Source organism: Mus caroli, chromosome 17 (assembly GCF_900094665.2).
Source record: "Mus caroli chromosome 17, CAROLI_EIJ_v1.1, whole genome shotgun sequence".
Taxonomy (NCBI): domain Eukaryota; kingdom Metazoa; phylum Chordata; class Mammalia; order Rodentia; family Muridae; genus Mus; species Mus caroli.
Genome location: NC_034586.1, coordinates 82,933,946 through 82,950,569, shown reverse-complemented (window position 1 = coordinate 82,950,569; position 16,624 = coordinate 82,933,946). Strand labels below are relative to the sequence as shown.

The 16,624-nt window shown below is 52.3% G+C and overlaps 1 protein-coding gene across 3 annotated transcripts in view; it reads right to left on the bottom strand.

The window, feature by feature from the left end:
• Ttc7a (tetratricopeptide repeat domain 7A) overlaps positions 1-16,624 on the bottom strand; it is a 101,810-nt gene that overhangs the window by 33,959 nt on the left and 51,227 nt on the right. For all 3 annotated transcript variants that reach the window (XM_021186047.2, XM_029471351.1, XM_021186046.2), the window contains 5 exons: positions 13,550-13,654; positions 7,961-8,078; positions 7,024-7,081; positions 5,820-5,892; positions 1,298-1,458 (listed from right to left, as the gene is read on the bottom strand). In XM_021186047.2, coding sequence (XP_021041706.1) covers positions 1,298-1,458; positions 5,820-5,892; positions 7,024-7,081; positions 7,961-8,078; positions 13,550-13,654 — 515 coding nt within the window. The remainder of the gene's footprint in view (positions 1-1,297; positions 1,459-5,819; positions 5,893-7,023; positions 7,082-7,960; positions 8,079-13,549; positions 13,655-16,624) is intronic.

The following is a 16,624-nucleotide window of genomic DNA, read 5'->3' as shown; positions in this document are numbered from 1 at the left end:
CTCTTCTGGTGTGTCTGAAGAGAGCAATGGTGGTGTACTCATATGCATAAAATAAATAAAGAAATCTTAAAAACAAAACAAAACAAACAAACAAACAAAAAACCCCACAGGGTTGGGAAGATAATTGAACAGATAAAGGCATTCGACAACTGAAGCGCCTGAACACCTGAGCACGATCTCTAGGACTCACCTGACAGAAGGAGAGAATTGACCACCTTGAGGTGTCCTATTGGCATCCATGTGTTTGTCATTGCACACGTGTAAATTAAAAATAAATAAAACCAATCTACCACCTGGTATTACTGTATTCCACCTGGGCTTCCCATTGCCCAGACCTGCTTGATCTGTGGGTTAGAATTCCTGAATTGTCTTATTAAAGTTGAATTGACATTTCTCCAAGGTTGGATGGAGCAAGGCTCAGAACCCGAGCTATCTTCCAATTCAGGGATGAACTATCAAAGTGGACACATGCTCTACAGCTGGGACAGCTGGACAGCTGGAACCCACTGGGGCAGGAGAGTGGGGTATGTGGAGAGGACCAGACAGGATCAGGGACTGGGCTGGGGGTAGTTTAGATAACAGACAGCAGAAAGTTTGGGCAAGGAGATGAAGGGAAGAGGCTCAGGGGGCATCAAACATGGCCTCCCCCTAGATGTCCTCACAGAGCCATGATGTGGCTTCTGCCTTGGCTAACCCTGCTGTCCTGGTTTGATGACAGTAGGTCACCTTATGGTGGGTAGGGGAAAGAGACCCAGTTCTACCCTACCTGCTGCTCTCTGACCCAAGAAGCAGGGCTTGCGGTTGGTGCAGTAAACATTAAGGGTCAGGGCCACCCTGAAGGGAAATTACTATTCCCCCAGCTTCCAGAAATGGATGCAGTCTGGATGTTTCCTTTGCCCTCCACCAGGCCAGCTAGCGTTAGGATTTCATCCTTGGCTGGCTGTGCTAGGGTCATGATTAAGTCACATGCCTTACCAAGTGGTGCCCTCAGAACTCGAGGATTGGATGGAAGTGCTATACTGCACATATGCAATCTAACAGTTCTCCCCTGTGAGCCCACAGCCTCTGTGCAGGGTCCAGGAGCCCCACACATTCACAAGTCCCCTCCGAGCACCCTCTGCATAACGCCACAGCCCCTTGCCCTTTCTATGTGTCCTTGTTGCTCTGCTCACAGTGTCTATGCAGTGGACACTTTACCCTGTGTACTGGCTGGCAATGTGTCAGGCTGAGACGTACACAGGCAGCCATGCAGTGACCAAGCCAGCGCTCCACGCAGCAGTGACCCCAGGAGACTCACTTGAAATTTTCAGGATGCTCGGTGATGGCCATATTGATGACGTCTAGGGCGTGCTGGTAATGCTTCTGGGCAGAGAAGAGCAGTGCTAGCAAGTGGAGGGCATTGGCATCATCCCTGCACATCGTCAGGGCCTCCTGAAGTCGCTCCATGGCGCTGGAGATCTGCCGGGAGAGACCGCCAGTTTAGGGACCTTAGACTCCGATTCCAGTATGGAATGGCTCAGTCCTACTCAAGTCAGCCTGGGGCACCAGAAGTAAGCATCTTGAATGGAAAGAGTAGGGAGCCTTAGGTACAAGGGGAAGCCCATTCCCAGAGCTTGGCTATTGGGGTCAACAGAGTCCACTCAGGGGGCGCTCCAGGTAGGTGGGACAGCATGACTAAAGCAGTGTGTGGCCCAGCTAGACAGCAGTCTCCGTTTTCGTACTCTGTGTTTTTCAACTTTATAATTAAGTGTTGTTGTTTAGAAAGGATAGATAGGGAAGGTGAGGCCAGATCGCATCATGGCCAAGGAAGCCATGGAAAGAGTCTGAGAAGTGCCACAGTTGAGGCAAACCTTTTCCCTCCCTTGGGTGGGGCAGACCTGCTGACATACAGAGCCCAAGTGTTTACAGCTTGGGTGTGCCTCCCTGGTGTGGAACGAAGGACCACGGGCTCCCACTGCTTTGAGTCTGGCAGACAGACAGGCAAGGAAGATGACACAAGCCTGCCTCTGCTGCCTTACCAAATCCTTGCTCCTAGCTGGGATTGGGGGAAAAAAATCTGATAGTCTCCTCTGTTGAGGAAGCTCTATGGAGCCCAGCGTGTCTCAGGATGGATCGTAAGATCTCTGTGATCTTTCTCTGTCTGATTCTACCAGGTACCTTCACCCTTGCCCTGGCTGGACCACAGAGGTCAGAAAGTTCAATGAATCTCCTCACTTGGGCTGGCCTGAGAACCCTCCACAGGGCCTGGAAAGTTTCCACAGATATTAAGGAGTGAAGGAAATTCTGATCGTCACCAATGGAAATACACACCTACTAAGGAGGCTGGGTTGTCCTGGTGTGTGCCCACCCTTCACTACCTCCTCCTTCTTCAGCAAACATATGCAAGGTGATCTCTTGCTCCTTGGATCCTGGGGCTACCTGCCACCTGCTATCTGAATCAAAACAGCATGCTCTTTGGAGACTATTAGGCCGTTAGAGAAAGCAACATCTTATTTGCCAATTTGAAAGCTCTGGGCCTCTTATCCCCCGGAGCTCTTGCCTCCTGTAATTGCATTTCCTATAGGCTAGGCACATGCTGTGCTGGGATGAATCAAGCTGGTCCGGCACACACAGCTGGACGTGCTTGTGTATACTTTAACCTCTTGTCTGTCTGAGCATCCCCATCCTGAGGGGCTGGGGCATTTCAGATCTGGTTAGGACAGGCTGCTAAGACCCATCAGCCTGCTAATACGGGCGGGGCTCAGTGTAGGGTAGTGGTTTTCAACCTTCCTAATGTTATGACCCTTTAATACAGTCCCCAACTATAAAATTATTCCATTGCTACTTCATAACTGCATTTTTTTGCTGTAATGTAATTCTGCTGTAATGAATCGTAATACCTGATATGCAGGATATCTGATAGGCGACCCCTGTGGTGGTTGCAACCCACCCCAGCGGTTGAGAATCTCTGATGTAGGCTAACTCTCCTACACTGCAGGCTCAGAGTACTATGGTGGCATCCCATCACCTCCCTCCTCAGACTGGCTGTCCAGCTCGGCTCAGTTCCTCAGAGTGCACGCACGCGGCTTCTTCTCCCTGCTGGCTCAGTAAATGCTGCCCTCACTGCAAAGCCTTGCTCCTGTAGGATGCCCGTCCATTCACTTGCCTCCTCCTCAGCCACCGACCTACCCCTAGTGGTTGTGGACACCATGGCTACGTAACCAGAAGAGAGGGCTGGGAGAGACTTCTCACCAGGCCGGAAGGAGGAGGGTTAGGATGGCCCGTTTAGGCAGCGTGCCGGCTACAACAAGCCCAGCACATACCAGGCTCCTCCATCACTCTGCTCACGCTCACCACAGCAAGGAAAACAATTTTCCAGGACACCGATGTAGAAACACCATCCCCACTCACAGTCTCACAGGGCCAAAAGTTTTGGCTCCTGAGTAGGGTGTAGCGTGTGCACCACACTGCTCTGCTGGTACCTAGGGTGAGGCAGGAACACCCCTCTGGTCTGAATTTCCTCTGCAGTAGGATGTGGTCAAGACAGGCAACCCATGGTTGCTCGGAGGCTGGGGTATGATACACACTCTACAGAGCACCAGTCTGTGTTCCCCACTTAAGCCCCCCCAAGACCCCACAACAAAGGAACTGTAGGCTTCTCCCTGCTACCCCAAGGGTGAACGCCCACTGGCAGCTGTATTACTTCTGCTTTAGGCTCCGTCCATAATAGGGCTCAATTTTTTTTTTTTTTTAATGCTGTGCTGGAGACTGAACCCAGGGCCTCTCATATGCTAAGCATGTGTTCTACCACCGACCTCTGCAGACACTTCTAAGAGTCCTGCTCACACCGGCCTCATGTATTCCTTGTGGTGCGTTGGAGCTTCATCAATGATCTCCTTATGGCCTCGGAAGAGGCTACAGGCACCAAGTGCCAGGTCTAGAATTGTGCATAGGTCAGGAACATGAAGAAGCAGCTAAGATTGGTGTGGCTACCATCTTAGTTCATGTGACTCTCCAAGTCTGGTCCTGCCCAGGGATTCATCAGACCAGACAGACCCTCCAAATCCCTAGATGTTATAGATCAGGGCAGCCAGCCATGCTCTAGGCAGAAAGAGCCAGAAGGTAGGGTTGCAGAGACCCAAATGGGTAAAGATTTGAGCTTAAGAACCCACTCAACGCCCTCAACCTTCTGAGACTTTCTAGACCTGAGGAACGGAGCACCGGCTTCCACTGGCCTGACCAGCACTGCTTTTGGAAGACAGGCACTATTCATCAAGATAGGCAAATAACTGAAGAGATTTTTAAAAATGCACCACCGAAGGCTTATCCTTCATGAGCTTGGCAAGACAAACTCCCAGGTTCCTTTACAGATGGCTAAAAATAGAGCAGTCTCAGGTAACTTTCCATCTGTTTCCAGAAGTTACGTGATATCTCCAGAGGAGAGGTATGCAGCCGAGCAGGGCCTGAGAGTCAGGATGGGTATACGGCAGAGGTGGCCAAGTGATGAATGAGTCACGGGGGGAGGAGAAGCAGACAGCAGGCAGTAGGAGTGGGAGGGGACGCGGGGAGGGAAGAACTGAGAGAGAAGGGCTCAGACTGACAAGTCAGGCTGCGCAGGCATGAGGAGTCCAGGGAAGGCAAGAAGGAAGGGCTTTCAGTAGTGAGGCTTAACACACAGTGAGGTCAGAAAAGCGGGCTCCAGGAGAAGGAGAGGGGGGAGGAAGGCAGAGTCCCACTGCCCTTGGGCCAGAGGAGACAACTGAGCTACTCAAAGGTTAGGTATGGCAGGGATCAAGGGTCCTATCTCCAAGTGGATCAGGAGGTCCTTGGGTGGGGCAGAGTGGACTTTGGAGCAAAGACCCTTGGTTCCAACAGTTCCTAGGCTTAGGAGAGCCTCAGTTTCTCAGGTATACGATGAGGTCATGTCCCTGCGTGGGATGTTGGCTATGTATGAATGTAGATTTCTTTTTCTCTTCTGCTTGGTTTCTGGAGACAATGTCTTTCAGTGTATCCCAGACTAGCCTGGAACTCCCATCAGTAGCCCACGCTGGCCTCGGTCTTCAGAGTTCTGCCTTAGCCTTTCAAGTGTCAGGAATGCAGGTTGCACACCGTGCCCTGCTGGAGACAGGGTCTATGAAAATTTCTCCAGGCAGCTTGGAGTTTAATGTGTTTCCCAGTGGCAGGAAAGGAGATCTGTACTGGGGTCTCATGTTACCTACAGTAGTCCCCAAACAGTCAGGGTGTGTGTGACAGTCAGCATGCACTGGGTCGAGGTCACCAGAGATGACCAGAGCCCTAGCCTGAGGTCTGCAGGGTACACAAAGTCAGAGACTCTGAAAGGCATGATTTAAGGGAGTGAGTGCTATGACGGCGGCTGGGGTCTCCGGACGCTGACCTCATGGATGTCTGTGGGGAAAAAGGGGGCGGCCGTGCTGGTGATGGTCTTGGTAGGACCAAGGTTGTCAGTGGATGGAAGGACCCTACTGAGGTCAGGGCCTGCAGTGGTGTCTCTAGGGTCAGGGAAGAGCTTTGGGTCACACAGTAGCCAATCCAGAAATAGCCCCATGTGCCAACCACTCACTCTTTCCCTGCATTGGAGGTAGGGTGCAGGACAACGAGCAAATGATGCTGTGGTCACTTACCTGATTCTAAGAAAAGTCAGGGCACAGAATAACCTTGCCCATGTGCCTGCCTACGTGGGCTGAGGTGTAACCACACCGACAGAATCAGCAGTAGACCCCTCACAAAGATGCTCACATGAAAGATAAGGACACCAAAGGAACAGAGAGAGGAGGTTGGATGCCTGTGGGTCTGAGGGTTAGGAAACTGCGGCAACACACCTGTCGGACGAGGGCCAGCTGCAGGGCAACATAGAAGATAACCTGGGGGTCATCGGGTGCCAGTTCCCGGGCTCTGCAGGAGAGAGGGAGTCAAAAGTCAGCTCCTATCAAGTGAGCAGCATGCTAGCCTTGTGCTGGGTGCTGTGGGCAATATGGTGGGAGATCCTGCCAGACCCTCAGATGGCAGCCGATGGCTCACACAGGTGACGGATGTCAAGGGAAGGAAGGGAAGGACAGGGATGGGGGCAGTGCACTGCCCTGAGGAGGATGCAGGCCTCCTCCTGCCTGACCAAGAAGCCCCAGGGACGGCAACGCTGGCTGGGAGAGGTGGGGAAGCCTCAGGTGTTATTTAGAACTAGACTATCTTGCTTTTGTGGCTGGGGGACAGCCTGACCCAGAGGGAGGCTGCTGGGTCACGTGCTCCAATCAAAGTGATACAAGAAGACCTAGCCAGGCCCTCCCAGGAACATCCCTGTCACTTCTGTGTGGGGGATGAAGGCTTAGAGGGAACACATAGGTTCAGGCCAGGAGAGGGAGGCTCAAGTGGGCTGGGTGTGAGCAAAGTGGGGCCTGAGGAAGGAGGCTTATTGCTTTCTTCACTCCAGGAAATCTCTGTGAGGTCCAGGCTGTGGGTGGGAGGTTCCTGCAGCTCTGATAAGGTTAGGCCGAGGCTACAAGGACTCGGTGGTTCTCAGCCGTCCTAATGCTGCAACCCTTAAACACAGTCCCTCAAGTTATGGTGACCGCCAGCCATAAAATTACTTCATTGCTACCTGACAACTGTAATTTTGCTACTGTTGTGAATCACTGATATACAGAATATCTGATACGCAATGCCCAAGGTGACCAACCCCTAAGGCAACCTACAGGTTGAGAACCGCTGCCATATAGGCCGCTTTTCCTGCCTTATGTCATATGTCACAACATCAGTGGAAGCCTGTGAGCCCCAGGAGCAAGGGTTGGGCCTGGCAGATGTAGAAAGCCAACTGTGATCTGACCACAGGGCTCTCCAGTGCCCAGGGTTAAGGGCAAAGTCACCTGACTACAACAACATACTGCTGCTTACTGGGTGACCTCCTGGCAATTGGGTTTCCTTATCCATAAAAGGGAGACAGAAACATCCATTTCAGAGAGGGAAACTGCACCGGGGGACCCTCCATTTTATCACTCTGTATGCAAAGAAGCAAAGGGTTAGGTCTCCCACCTCTCCAGGGTCTGCAGTGCCTTGCGGTGAAGCTCATCTTGCTTGGACTTCAGGGTGGCTGCAGGAGACAGGATAGATTGAGGGGTCACTAAAGAGGAGCAAATCTCTCTCTGGCTCATCCCCAGGGCACAGGAACTTGGTAAGGAAGGAACCTATCAGGGCCCCATGTGCAACCTCGGGGTACAGTAACAGGATACAAGGCACAGAAGACTGCTGTGACAATCACTAGCCAGGATGACAGTGCCTGAAGATGCTATGATGTAATGTGTGAGGGGCAGAAGACAGCCAGTACCAGAGTGTCATGCATGGCTTCAAGGGTACCTTGAGGCTACACACGGGAGCAGGCAAAATCTGAGTGGGGTTCATCACCTCCTCCCCTCCAGACGTCAAGGACACAAAAGCTGGAGTCCATCTGCTCAATGGGGAGGCACCGGACTGAACTAGAATGGCTGGGAATGGAACATGTGGCCCAGGACAGAAAGGATAAGAACCATATGACACTCCTGTAGAGACTTGGGTCTGTGTCTTGTTTGAGGAGGGATTTCAAAGACCCTTGGAGGCTTGCTGCAGAGCCGAGGGTACAGGCAGGCCTGTGAGGAAGGGAGCCACAGTGGGGTGAAAGACTGATGGCACTGTAGACAGGAAGCACTATAGCAGTGTGACTGAGCAGCACCTCCTCGGTGACAGACCGGGTCCGTGAGGAGGAATGTGGTACGTTAGTGGTCGCCCAACCGTCAGTGGAAACTCTTGGAACCGAGAGATGTGTATGCACGTGTGTGTGTGGCAGGGAGTGTATGTGCACACGCGCATGTCTCAGAGGAGTGTGCCTGTCTGTGGAAAAGCAAGGACAGATCACTAGTGGAATGAGATGCTATGGAGACAGGAGGAAGTCTGAAGCAACATCCCCAGGCAGTGAGTCCTAGGGCCAGGCACTCACCATCAGTGGCTTGCAGGCTGTAGGTGAGGCCCAGGGCCAGGTAGCCTTTAGGCAGGGACTCTCCTGCTTCCTCTCCAAGGCCAATTACCACCGTGGCGAAGTGTTCTGCCTCTTCTAGCTGCAAAGAGGAGAGGTGGTGGTCACTGGGGTGGGCTGAGCAGGGAAGGCAACACAGTCACCAACCTGCGACACCGTCAGCCGCAAATACAAACAGAACAGTTCCCCAAACTGCAACTGTAGGCAACGTGACTTATCCAGGCCATAGGACTAAGTAGAAGAGCCAGCTGTTTGACCAGGAAATGCTTCCCCAGACCTGTTCCCCCTCCAAGGAGCCAGTGCTCAAGGTCACAGGCCCTGGCCAATCCCCAAAGCCTGCTGTCCTGAGAACATGAACTCCAAACAGGTCAGTATCTGTGTTTCCTCCTCACGTGGTCTCTCTGCTCTGCAGACAGGGAGCCAGGCCTGGTGCAGGGCCTTGGGAGCATGTGCCTGGTTGAACATGGCTGACCTGCAGAGTAGGCAGGCTGCCACACAGGCTAGTCTAGGGCTCGCTCCCCCCCCCACCCCCCGCCCTTCCTGAGCAGAGGAGAAAGACCTTGGGCTGTTTTTGTCCTGGGAGCAGGAGACTGTTCCAGTTGGAAAAAGCCCAACTGGCATGGGACACATGGGCATACATAATTACACACAGCATGGGACACAATGAGAAGGCCCCAGGAGGCAGAATTTATGGACACCTTGTGGCACCCATAGCAGTGAGGTTGGCTAGGGTGTAGTGCTGGGGCTAAGGCTATGTCTATTCTCATGTGTTGCCACTAACTCTTCCCTAGGTTCCTGTGGTGGTGTGCATATGCTTGGCCCATGGGAAGTGGCACTATGAGGAGATATGGCCTTGTTGAAGGAAGTGTGTCACTGTGCAGGTGGGCTTTAAAGTCTTCTAATTCTCAAGCTCCGCCCAGTGTGGAAAAAAAACCCTCCTCCTAGTTGCTTTTGGTCAAGATGTAGAACTCTCAGCTCCTCCAGGGCCATGTCTGCCTGGATGCTGCCATGCTCTTGCCATGATAATGGACTGAACCTCTGAAACTATGTCATCCCCAATTAAGTGCCGTCCGTATAAGAGTTGCCTTGGTCACGGTGTCTGTTCAGAGCAATGCAACCCATACCTACTACGTGCAAAGCATAGCAGCATGACTACGTATCTCCCAGGAACCCAAGGGTGCTTCCTTCAGCATCTCCCTCCCACTCACACACACTTTCACACCACTAGACAGACAGCCACGCCCCAACCACAGGGATTCCATCCAGCCAGAGTATCACATGCAGTCCAGTGGAGGTGAGATTCACGCTCATGTTGGCTTCCAGTGGTGGCCAACTCTACACATATCCTGACTTAAGGTGATTTCCCCCGGTATAGGTAGGGTAGCTCTGACCATTTGCCACAGCTGGGCGGGGAGGTGTGCATAGGTTAAAGTTTCTCTGCTTGGATTGCGATAGGCTTGCCTGAGCCAGAGCCCATCAGCCTCGGAGCAGTGTCTCATTCTGAACACAGCTATGATGAGCCACGTGCACAAAAGAAGGCAAACAAAACCCCAAAAACCTGAGGGGGCGGAGGACCCACTCTGCAAGAAATGACAACGTTCCTGAGACTCAGGATCGTTCCTATAGGGCCAACACTATTTTGAGTTCTGATGCCACCCACAAGGCAGGGTTTCTGCATGTGGAATCACTGCAGTAATTATAAAGGAAAAATGGTATTAATTCAAAGTAAGTTAATGTACAGTACAATAATTACGCATGGTACTAATGGGCACGGATACTTTAGCTAGCAAATCGGGGGATGCTGTCATAGCGAAATGAAAACTAAATAGACACAAGACATTTTATTAGGTCCCGTCTCTCTTCCTCCGGAGCAGGTGTGGCAATCCGAACGCTTTAGAATTTGGCCCTGCCACCCTGGCTCTGAGGACTCAGAACCAGCTCCTGACTCTACTCACAGAGGCAGAGCCGGGTGCTGATGAGGACAGAGCACTGGGCACACTGCCCAGCCTCCAGCCCTTCGAGGTTAGCCTGCGGGCTTCAGTCCCTGTTTCTGTAAACTGGGACAACAGTGTTCCCCCTCAGAGGGCTACTGGGAGGACTGGTACCATGATGCTGTGATGTCTGGTGTGCTTGACGAATTGTCAAGATCAACAGCAGTGACTATATGCATTATGGCATATATATGGTTCTTGGCTGCCCAACATGACTTCTACCCTTGCTAGCCTCCTCCTGCTGGGGCCCTCAGGTTCACACTCCAGATACTTCCTCCTCGCCGCCGACGTAGGCAGCCAGTGGTCCTCTAGAACACAGGTAGACGAGGGTTTCCCACTGTTGTCTCCTGACCCTTACCCAAAGTAGCCACGGCCACCTAGGGAAGGTCCTCCCTGCTCTCCAGATTTCTAAGCAGCCTGAGGCCTGACAGCCATGTCATAGCATCACAGCAGGAGGTTATGAGGCACAGGGAGCTTATGTGATCCCCAGCCCCACGGTCAGCCAGTCAGCAAATGGTAGAGCTGTGTGGCTCCAGCCCAGGCTGGTTGGAGGGGTTCACAGCTAACCTCTGTACTCTCCCAGTCTCCTTCCCTGACACTGGGGAGAGCTCAGCGCGCACGGTGCACTGTATGGGGTGACCCTTTGGTGGTTCCGCTTCGCTCTCTGCAAGCAAGGAAACACTGTGTGCTTTCCCAAGCTCCTCTGTCTCCGAGGGTTTCCTAATTTGGTTCCCGCACAGCAGACTCGGAGCTGAGCTGGCACGCTTGCTAGGCTCAGGGTTGTCTCTCGTCTCCTGCAGCCTCATTCACCCGCACTGCCTCAGATGTTCTGCCTGCTTCTTCTCTTCCTATGGACCGGGCAGAGCTCCTCTCTGAAACCGCAGGCTCTGTTTAAAGACCTCCTGGCCTCTCCTGGGCCCCTCCAGTAGGGCCTGGAGCTGCCTCATGGAAAGTCTGCTTTTTTCCCTTCAGGGAGTAATAAGCACTTTTAAACTTAGACAAAGCAGTGGCAAGAGAGCCAGTGTGCTTCCGTGCTTCGTGAACGACCCATGCCCCTGGACTTGGAAAGGAAAGGAAAGGAAAGGAAAGGAAAGGAAAGGAAAGGAAAGGAAAGGAAAGGAAAGGAAAGGAAAGGAAAGGAAAGGAAAGGAAAGGAAAAGGAAAGCCATGTCCTTTCCCAGTGCCGTAAACGACAGTGGTAACCATCTGTCGTACACTTGCAATGTGCCATACACAGACACCATCTCCTATGGATCACAGCTACTGAATTAGTGGGCACACCAGCTCCCAGACTGTAGATGAGGGAACTGAGGCGCGCACACACAGAGAATCACCCCTCTAAGTCCCACAAGCTAGTGAACAGGTGACTAACAGACTTGGAACCTAGCTGTTTCCCATAGCCCGTGCTCTTCCTTCCCAGTACCTCTTCTGCTTGCTCGGGGCATCCAGACCACGTGAGACCCAAATTATAAACCGCATCCTATTTCACAACCTCTTCTGCTGTCTGTGTGGCATGCAGCATACACGCATGCCCTGTCCTCTATGTCTCCCGAAGAGGTTCCAACTTTTAAAATTAAATCATTTTTAAATGTGTTTGAAGGGAATCAAGAAAAACGTCTACATCTTCTGTTTTATCTGCTCCCCAAATTTGCCTTGTGGCCAGAAAGCAAGGCAAAGCAAGTGCAGAAGATACGTAATTGGAAACACTGGGCAAAGGCCACAGTGAAGAGACCAGGTTCCTGGAGGGCAGGGGCCCAGATACTCACCAGCATCACTCATTGGCCTCAGAAACAACAAGAGTTTTGCCGCGGAGAAGCATACCTCAGTTCAACCCATGCCCAAGGTGAGTACAAACCAGACTCTAAGAGGTCCACAGTGGGGCTGAGAAGGTGGCTCAGCAGTTAAGAGCACTGACTGTTCTTCTAGAAGATCTAGGTTAGAGTCTTAGCACCCACATGGTGGTGCACAACCATCTCTAACTCCAGTCCCAGAGGAGCTAATGCCCCCTTCTGGCCTCTGTGGGCATTGCATACACAGTGCACAGATATACATACACGCAGGGAAACCAGCCACATAGAACAAAAACAAATGAAAACTAACTGCAATAAAAGAATAGGGGGTGGGAGGTGTCCAGAGGAAGCATCTAAGTCAGGAAGGCTGCCCAGCTCGGCCTTATCCCTATTCCCCTAAAGAGCCTTCCTGACAGCTAACACTCAGACTATTTTCAGTCTCCGGGAACAGCCCGCCTTCCTCCCATTTTCTGGTGACAAGTCTCCATGTTTAAGCTTCCTTTCGGGCTTTTCTATTTATGTTGTCATTGATTACTTTGCTCCTAACTCATCTGATTTCAATTTGGACTGATTTGATCCTAATTTTATTACCATGTAATCTGAATGCACATAATCACTGTAATTATGCTGCGGAGGGAAACGGCTCCTCCATGGTGGGAAGACCTAAATTTAGGGCTTCCTGGCAAGGGCCGCCTTTGGTGGCCTCACGGCTCCTCGGAGCTGGCAGCTCAGGGATCACATGTGCCCTCCGCAGCCCTGCTCCCAGAGACATGGGTATTTTAGGCTTCATCTAAGGGATGAACCCAAGGTTCCCTCTCAGACGCCCTGGGATGAGGAGTCAGAGCTGGGGGTCGGGCGACTCAGCCCCCAACGCCTTCAGCTCCCAGCACCCTTGGCTGCAAGGATTCGGCCCGGGAGTCTGCAGCCGGCACCCTTGCAGCCTGCAGCTGCACGCCACCCACAGCAGAGTGGGCGCTGGCTTTGGATTCTAAATGCAGAGGAAAGAATGGGGGCTCCCTAGCCTGCTGGAGAGGATATGTGGGGGTATAAGATGACAGGTGTGAGGGATGATGAACTTGCTCTGTGTCACTCGGAGTATAGAGAACGGACGCTCCCTCACACCCGGAAGCTGACTGGGACCAAAGGGAAGATTATCTGGAGACAGTTACGAGTCGGAGTGGCACTCTCTAGGGTCCAGTGTCCTGGGTCTGAGTCCATCAAAGGCCTGGGCTCAGGATCCCAGGCCCTCTGTGTTCTCACTGCTTCAAGCTAATGACCTTTTGGGGATACTTTCAAGAGTCCCCCAGTAAAGGCCATCAGCTGAGCAGACAGCAGGATCCAGGAAATTCTAGGGGTTCAGTAAGAACAAAGACGGAGCTGCAAGGAGGCCATCTTTGTTTTGTCTCAAGCTAGGGTTGACTTCGGCCCCTCCCTTCTTTATACTTACGAAGTCATCTGCAGCCTCTTTTCTGGTCTACCTCTAGGTGGGTCTAGGTAACTCTGAGGTCTTACCTGCCACCCCATCCCTCCTACTTCCCATCTGTTTGACTCTCTGAAGATCACATTTCAAAGTTGAACCACAGTCAGATACCAGTTGGGAAACTGGGGCTAGCTATGCTGTCAAGACAGAGGTTAGTGGGGCCTCCTGTCCCTACACAAAGGTGGCACCCTGTCTTCTACTACAAACATCATTCCCACTTGCTAGAGTCCTCCCCAGGAGGTCACCAAACCTGGGCTCTGCCCGCCATACCCTCATCTCACGTGGCACTCACCCAATGCAGGGACCCAATGCAGACCTTGGCAGCCATCAGGGGTACCGTGGGGTCCGAGGGCTGCAACTTCATGCACTCACGCAGCAGCGACACGGCGTAGGCTGACTGCAAGGCAAGAGTAGGGAACACAATCACTAGTCAACCTACGTCTCCACGTCTAGGGTGTCCTATGCCCTCGGGGAGTAGTTCTCCCAACAGTCCTTGCTCTGTACCCCAGAAAGAGAGCCCAGTGGGAGGAGGCCCTGTGATGCTCACTGCAAACGAGTCCTCTGAGCCTTGCTTCCCTCCATTGGAGAATGGAGACCACGAAGCTCACCCTCTGGTGATGTGACAACACTGAACATGATAACAGACAGAGAGGATTCACGTGAGAAACACAGGGGTTTGAGAATAGACAGGGGCTCTAACCCTGTCCTCAGAGAAGAGAGCCGGAAACAGGACTGGACAGATGGACAGATGTACAAAGGAAGGCGAGAGAGTGTGTGTGGGGGGGGGGGGGGGGGGTCAGGGAGACCTCCAGACAGGAAGCTGAGGCCCCTCAGGGCTCTAGGACTCAACCAGGAGAGTTAGAAAGGAAGGGTATCCAGGCCCAGACAGGTATGTCAACCGCTCCAATTAGGAATGACAGATAATAAATACTCCATATTTTATCATGTTCCAGGCATTTTTCTAACTCAGGGGCTACCAAAAGAGCCCACTGCCTGGTTTTGTAATAACGTCAAGTTGGCACTCACTCATGCCTGTTAGTACAAACTCTGTGTGCCGCATGACACCACACCACATGGAGTGGAACGGACGAGACGGACTGGCTATTAACAGTCAGTTCAAACTGACTACCCCTTTACAGAGAGTTCGCTAACCTCTCCATGAGAGTGCTGGATCTTCACACCATCCCTACCAGACCGGCAGCACTACAACTGAGAAGAGAGCCAAGAAGCCAAGCCGCTGGCGCAAAGCCTGTAAGTGACCAAGGTGCAAACACAACCTGGGCCTAACTCTTAAACACTACCCTATGAGGGAGTGTGTGTGTGTGTCGAGTTTCGTGGTCTGGTACCCGGAACCTTATGCTTCCTGTATCTAACACATTCTGAAAGAGAGAACAGTAACTCTCCTGGCATGTAAACTCCTAGTCACCTGTGACCCTCAGGTCTATGTGTGTGACTACAGCAATCACCACATGTGACCCTCAGGTCTATGTGTGTGACTACAGCAATCATCACATTTTGGGTTCTACTGTGGGCTAAGCTCCTTTAACACAGCCCTCTTTTCCCCCTAGGAACTCTGGGAGTGCCACTAAGGAAAGGAGGGTTCTGGCAGGCTCATCTGCCTGCAGTAGGATGACTGGAATGTGTGTTTCCACCGCCCCCGGGTTACCTCTAGGTTCCCCACCATCTATGGAAGAACTTTCTTCCAGCTGGTGTCGCAGATTTCCTGGGGCTCTGACTGAGCTACGGTTTGCATCCATTCTGAGTGTGTTCTCCAAGAATGCGCGTGCTGGAGGCTTCCTTCTCAGAGTGGTTAGCCCCAAGCTGGAGAACCACAAAGAGACGGGGGTCTACTGGGGCATGCGTAATGGTCACTGTGTGTGCCCTAAAAGAACTGGACATTGTTCTCATAGTTCCTGCAAGGGACTGGTATCAAACGAACACTTCCAAGTTCCTCCCCATCTGGCTTCCTGTCTTGCTGTACAATTCCTCCTACTCGTTTCTACTCCTGGTATGTCATCTGCCTTGAGGTGGCCAGGGCTGGCACCCTGTCCCTGAGCTCCAAATCGATTGAGGCAAATAAGCTTCTAGTGCCACTAACTGAAGGCATGTTCATCCGGGGCCTACCCTGGGTTCAGGACTGGGCTGTGGTGATGGAATCTGACCAGAGAGACAGACAAGCCCTCCAGGAGATCACAGAAAGAGCAGGGTCAGGGAAGAAAACAAATGTCAAAATCCCCCATCTTTCTAAGATAGGACAAGTTTAAAGCCAGGACCAGAAAACAACAGGCACAACAGGAGTTCTCAGTGTGGACTACATTAGGGAAGACTGGTAGCTGCCAGGGTCCACCCCCTCAGAGATGCTCTCCCGGGAGTGACACACTAAGTTCCTCGCCACTGTCCTTAAATCTACACACCCCAGCGAGCCTCAGGCTTCTCCTCAGCTCCTGACCTCTGCATCCTGGAAACAGGATTCTCTAGTCCTGACCCTCCACAGTCCACCCACTGCTTCCCACTCCACCCCATCCCTTCCCACCCCACCCCCATGCAGACTGAAAAACACTGCTATTTAAGGAGCCATCTGAGGACCCAGCAGTAGGAGCAGCAGGCTTCTTTTCTCCCCCCCACCCCACATGCTGGTTACCTAGCAACGCAGCCAATGAAACTGCCGCATGGAGACCAAGAGAGGGAGCGACCTAAATCATGCCACAGAACTCATCCGTTATTCCTATGGGGTGAAGCATGAGGCATATTTATATCTGCCCAGCCGTACCTTCTGGAAGGTACGGAGCCTGGGTTCCTACCTTGGGCTCAGCAAAGGCAGGCTCTGGCCAGCCACTCCTTTGAGGTCTGCCAGGATAGTCAGGCAAATGGATTTGGCATGCAGGATTCTCAGGGGGGGTGGGATTGGAGGACGCCTTCTACAACAGTCTCCCGTGCACTGTGTGCATGGGTGGGAGAAGATCAATGTCTGCAGCCCGTGTAGCCTCAGATACGAGGAACTGCTAACCACTCCAACTCCCCACGCCCACCTTGCCGGATCATGGATGAGCCAGAGTAGGTGATGGCTTCCCAGAGGCTGGAGTCTGGACCACTTTGGGTCCAGCTTCCCTATTAGGAGGAGAAAGATCCCACATTTGTGGTTCCTTTTCCCGAGGCTGGGGCCTCCAGGAACTCTCTCAAAATTGAAGCTAACTTTCACGGATAGTTTTTTGTTCTTTTGTTTTGTTTGTTTGTTTGTTTGTTTGTTTTTAAAGGGGGGTAGCTTAAAAAAAATCCACCACCCCAGGAGCACTGCAGGACTCTAGGTTGTTCCTCATCTCTGCTATGCTAAGGCTAAAGGTGTTTCCTGTTTGGGGGAAAGCAGGAA